This window comes from Brassica oleracea, chromosome C6 (genome assembly GCF_000695525.1).
Source record: "Brassica oleracea var. oleracea cultivar TO1000 chromosome C6, BOL, whole genome shotgun sequence".
Classification (NCBI taxonomy): domain Eukaryota; kingdom Viridiplantae; phylum Streptophyta; class Magnoliopsida; order Brassicales; family Brassicaceae; genus Brassica; species Brassica oleracea.
This window is the reverse complement of record NC_027753.1, coordinates 25143372-25148186: the sequence shown is the minus strand read 5'-3', so window position 1 is coordinate 25148186 and position 4815 is coordinate 25143372. Positions and strand designations below refer to the sequence as shown.

The following is a 4815-nucleotide window of genomic DNA, read 5'->3' as shown; positions in this document are numbered from 1 at the left end:
AGAAAAAAAAACAGCAGGGGAACATACCTTTCTTGGAGCCGTAAGAAATAGCACGGGACTGCAGCCCAGAGAGATGAGATCCCTGCAAAGCTTTCCCTGACAAAACCTAATCGATGAAGATAAAGCTAATAAGAGAGGTAGCCATACACACCATAGGAAGCTAATGAAAGAGAAATTAAAACTTTGCAGAAACGCATGAATAATATCATCAAAGATTATATCATCATCATCATCATAAACTCTCCTTCATCGATCAATGAAATTCAATCCCCTATCACATTCCGTTCTCAATCTACAATCTAGAATTTTAAGAAAATAGCAACAAAAAAAAAGCTTCGGTCTGAATCAGACAGTTCCGATTTCAGACACAATCCCAAAGAGAAGATCCCCAAAACTCCAGGAGATTATCAAACAAAAACACAAGAGCGAACGGGAATCATACGAGGTGGCGAGTACGGAGTGTATTCAGTGACCTGCGAGCCAGCATCGAAGCCATTGATGATGATGATGATGATGAGATTCGATTTAGAGAAGAAGGAAACGAATTTCTCAGATTAAAACCAACAAAGATATTTTACGATTTACTCCCTGGTACAATACCAATTGGATTACTAAACCGGTGACATCACCGGGTTATAAATCAATGAAAAGCCTTCAAATCCAGTTTTGTCCCCAGTATATAAAATATTATTACATTTTCGTCCCTGGTACAATTGCAATTGAATTTCTAAACCGGTGATATAACCGGATTAACCGAATCATTCCCTTTTTAACGGGATACAATCTAACTTGAGTTACAAATTGCAAAATCTTTTAACTGATAGTTCTTGCGTACACTTCTTTACAAAGAAAGATTGTGAAAATGTTTTTTTTTTTTTCTGGTAGATCAATGATTTGGTGCAATGTAGAAAGAGTTTCCACAGTTAATGTGAGATTGCATCAAAGGATTCCATCTATCGAATATTATCCTGCCGCCACGCCCCATCCTCCCCTGAAACCGGCTTTGAGGGTGACCGGAGGATGTATCAGGTGCTGGAGGAACGATCCCTGCAGCTGCCAGTTTCTCAGGAACCAGCGGTTTTGTGAACAGCATCACCGGTTCATTAGGATCCTGAACCAGTGTCCAGGTTTGGTTTTAGTGATTAGTTATAGCAACTAAAGAGAGATAGAGGGAGGTGGTGTAGTTAGAGACGGTTATAACCAGTTTGTGAAGCCAGTTGTGATGCGAGTGCCGTCTCCTAACTTCTTGTTTTATGCCTCCGGGTTGAGATGCATTGAGGTTTGAGTTTGTGAAACGAGAGTTGGGGATGACGGATGGTCTTGTGCGTACATGGGTGCTGGTGTAGTCATCTGAGTCCATTAACTCCTCGTCGCTTGACCCAAATTTGTAAAATGCTGTTGTAGCTGGTGGGAATCCAGGCAGAGCAAAGCTCTCTTCCAAGAGCTCTGTTTCATCCTGCAATATCAAACCCCAAATATCAGACTTGAGCATCAATAACACACACAAGAGTTCTAGGAGGAGTAGTAAGTAGTACCCTGTATTGGAGTTGCATTCTCTGAAGGCTAACCTCACCATCCATGACATCCCTCTTCTTTTCTTCTCTCTGGCAAATAGTAACATCGAATAAGTGACTTTTGAGGATGCAACACTTTTTGTTAAGATATGAAATGAAAGTTACATACAAGTCAATATAAAACTGTCATAAAGAACACCTTAATGAGGGCTTCCAGAATGGTCTTCGCTTGGTCAAGATTGCGTCTAACCTGAATAATAATAGAATCCCAGAAGATATAACTTGCATTCAGAATCAAACAGAAAAATCATCAAAGGACCCTACTTGTTAATGCGAACTACTAAGAAGGCTTCGCTTACCTGTCGAAGCTTTTCAAATGACTGCACATTATTTTCTCTCCTTTGCATCTACAGTAGAATAAAGCCTTATCAGTGTTTTTCTTTCTCTAATTGGGTTTATATATTAAAAAAAGTATCACGATAAGAGCATACCCTTCTTGTGTGTAGTCTGTGAGCTTTCTCCCTCGGCCTAAACACATTGTAGGGATTGGTGTCATTGACCGGTGGAGGAGGCTGTTCCAAACAAAGAAGCAGAACTTCAATCAAAATAATCAAGGTAAGATCTCTTCTAACATAGGCCTTGATTGTTTCAACAACCGTAAATAATGGTACAAACCTGCAAACGCCTCAAGATAGGCTTCTGCCATCTTTTGCGCTATGTTCACATACAAAAAAGAACATGAAACATATGCGTATTAGTCTTATAAGCCAAGCGTGCTCCTCCAGATGGCTAACTGGTTTGTTTAGCCATCCCAAAAGTAATATTAAATAATAAAGCATATTCTTCAAACATCAAACTAATGATATGTCAAACAAGGTTTTATCATCAACCTATGCAACACAATGTCTGTATCCAAAAGCTTGTAACAATCAAACCATAAGGTTAATGCCAAACCTTGTCTTTCCAGTAGTTGAAGACAGCCTGGAAGACTCCATAATTAATAGAAAGTGATTGCAGCGCCTGTAATAAGATTACAAGAAGCATCATTCAAATCTCATGTGTGTATATTACAAGACCAAGAGATATGATAATCCAAAAGACAATGAAACAACAATCAAAGTAACGGTGGGTGTATACACCTCAATAGCAGCATCAAGCTGCAAACGCACAGGAACGGGAGAACCAAGGGTAGGTGTAATAACTCCAGCTCTCTCCCGCGTCTTGTGATCCAACACCTCTAGCTTAAAAATAATGCTCTCAAGCCTGTTTCAAACAATTCAACACATTTACACTTTTAGCAGAATCCAATCACTTTTGAGTACTATGTAGAGCGAACTAATCCATGTACAATAAGAACATGATTTATCAGATCGTTTACATTTCGGGTGAAAGCTGATTGCTATCCTTATCAAACTCATAAAGCCAGTCATCATCCTCATTGTCAAGATCATACTCCACAAACTCTCCAAGCTCAGACCGAGCTGCAAACAAAGAAAAAGACTTAACAGTAAGCACCTTCACCACAAGAATCCAAGATCAAACCAGAGGTAACTAACTAGTACCTCCTCTAGCACGTAGATAAGAAGCAGGGTGACCAAAAGTAGCTAAATAATCCCTTTCATAAGTATCCACAACAACAAACTGAGGCGTTGGTATCTCTGAAGCAAGTTTCTTGCTTGGCACCACTGGATGCACCTGCTAATAATGCAATACAAAAGATCACATTTTTTACACTACAGACAATGGTGAAACGAGTTGTACACTAACCTCATTGTCAACATCTACAGAAGAGGAAGCAATACGCAGGAGCTGAGAGTTTCTGGTGGCGGAAGTTGGTGTTGTGTCGTCGTCTTCAAAGTCTTTAAGAGATTTTAAAATGGGAAGCTTCTTGTGAATGTCTAATGGCCGTGGACGGAAAGAAAGCCTACTCATTCTACTCACAAGAGTGTGTGTATATATATATATATAGCTATATGTGTTGTTCCAATAAGACAGGAAGAAGCAAAGAAGACAAGGAAACTGATAGGCTTCCGACAAAACAGTAAAGCAATCGAACGCGGATTTTAGGGGTTAGGGTTTATAGTTTTGAATCTGGAATGGGATAAGAAGAAAAGAAATCAAATTCGATACGTAAGCCTCTCCCTTTATCGTCGAACAATCTCAATTTCTAGGGTTTTTTTTTTGTTTCCTCTGCCGGAGATAATTGCGGCGGTGCCAGAAAAGGAAACTCTTCCGTAATTCGAAATCGAATCGGAAAAGCTTAAAAGGAAATTTAATTAAAGTTGATAATTACGTTTTCGTTTCGTCAGTAACATATATCGAAGAGTTTATTACACTGATAAACACTTTTTTGTTGTAAATAATGGGGAATTTGTCTATGACTTATTAATGAGTAATAGAGGTTCTTTATATAATGATTACAAAGTATAGGAAAAATGAAATTATCCAAAACCTAATACAACATGAAATAGGAAAAGATCTAAACAGATAAATGGAAAACGTCCTAAGATCTAAAGTCGACTAATACATAGCCGACTCTCTCTCCTCTTGGACGCCGACTCTTTCTCCTCTTGGGCAAGGCCACGGCTGGACCTAGACATGGTCATTGGTTATGGGTCATCCACATAATGATTTATAACACTCCCCCTTGGATGCCATAACCATATGGGTTTGTATCATGCACGACGTTGCCTCATTAAAACCTCTCTAAGAAAACCAAAAACCCAAGGTGGAAAAAATGGAAACCGTAGACAGGAAAAAGAGTACAACGCATGACACTCCCCCTGATGAAGGCATCATTGAAGATCCTTCAACTGGCGCATTCCTATCTGATGAACCAGCTTCCTGAACGTTGAGGTTGGCAGAGACTTAGTGAACAGATCGGCCAAATTGTCACTGGACCGAACCTGAACCACTTCGACTTCTTTAGCCTTCTGCAGGTCGTGGGTGAAGAAGAACTTAGGCAAGATGTGTTTTGTTCTATCTCCCTTAACGTATCCATCTTTGAGTTGAGCTATACAGGCTGCATTGTCCTCATAGATGATCGTTGGTTCTTCCTTTTCTTTTCCCACGGCTAAGCCACTCTCCTTTAAGATATGGCCGGTCATATTCCTCAACCACACAAGCTCTCGGCTTGCTTCATACATAGCTATGATCTCGGCATGATTGAATGATGTTGCCACTAAGGTTTGTTTTGTGGACCGCCAACTTACTGCAGCCCCACTGTGTATGAACACATAACCTGTCTGAGATCTAGCATTGTGTGGGTCAGATAAGTACCCAGCATCTGCATATCCGGCCA

At 40.0% G+C, this 4815-nt stretch overlaps 2 protein-coding genes across 3 annotated transcripts in view; both read right to left on the bottom strand.

Moving 5' to 3' along the window:
* LOC106298409 (NADH dehydrogenase [ubiquinone] iron-sulfur protein 8-A, mitochondrial-like) overlaps positions 1–584 on the bottom strand; it is a 2737-nt gene extending 2153 nt beyond the window's left edge. Inside the window, exons 1-2 of the mRNA XM_013734526.1 lie at positions 443–584; positions 28–106 (exon numbers count right to left, since the gene is read on the bottom strand). Coding sequence (XP_013589980.1) covers positions 28–106; positions 443–496 — 133 coding nt within the window. The 5' untranslated portion in view covers positions 497–584. The remainder of the gene's footprint in view (positions 1–27; positions 107–442) is intronic.
* A 205-nt stretch (positions 585–789) lies between these two features.
* Positions 790–3797, bottom strand: LOC106296881. 2 transcript variants are annotated; one of them, XM_013733122.1, is made up of 12 exons: positions 3282–3797; positions 3077–3212; positions 2893–2995; positions 2654–2777; positions 2469–2534; positions 2190–2228; positions 2006–2086; positions 1874–1921; positions 1714–1764; positions 1536–1604; positions 1202–1456; positions 790–1111 (listed from the first exon to the last, which is right to left on the bottom strand). In XM_013733122.1, the coding sequence occupies exons 1-12, from the start codon at positions 3444–3446 to the stop codon at positions 887–889; spliced, it is 1362 nt and encodes a 453-aa protein (XP_013588576.1). In that variant the 5' UTR covers positions 3447–3797; the 3' UTR covers positions 790–886. The 2 variants fall into 2 exon arrangements, with proteins under 2 accessions (XP_013588576.1, XP_013588577.1); XM_013733123.1 differs by having other exon boundaries at positions 3077–3209; positions 3282–3796.
* Between the last annotated feature and the right edge of the window lie 1018 nt (positions 3798–4815).

What these genes read in the sequence shown, in the direction of transcription:
- LOC106296881 (XM_013733122.1), bottom strand. Translation starts at nt 3,446, where the DNA reads ATGAGTAGGCTTTCTTTCCGTCCACGGCCATTAGACATTCACAAGAAG. An exon ending in AGCTTGATGCTGCTATTGAG is followed by an intron (nt 2,535 to 2,653) that starts GTGTATACACCC and finishes ATCTTATTACAG; the next exon opens with GCGCTGCAATCACTTTCTAT. An exon ending in ACAACTGGCTTCACAAACTG is followed by an intron (nt 1,112 to 1,201) that starts GTTATAACCGTC and finishes ACACTGGTTCAG; the next exon opens with GATCCTAATGAACCGGTGAT.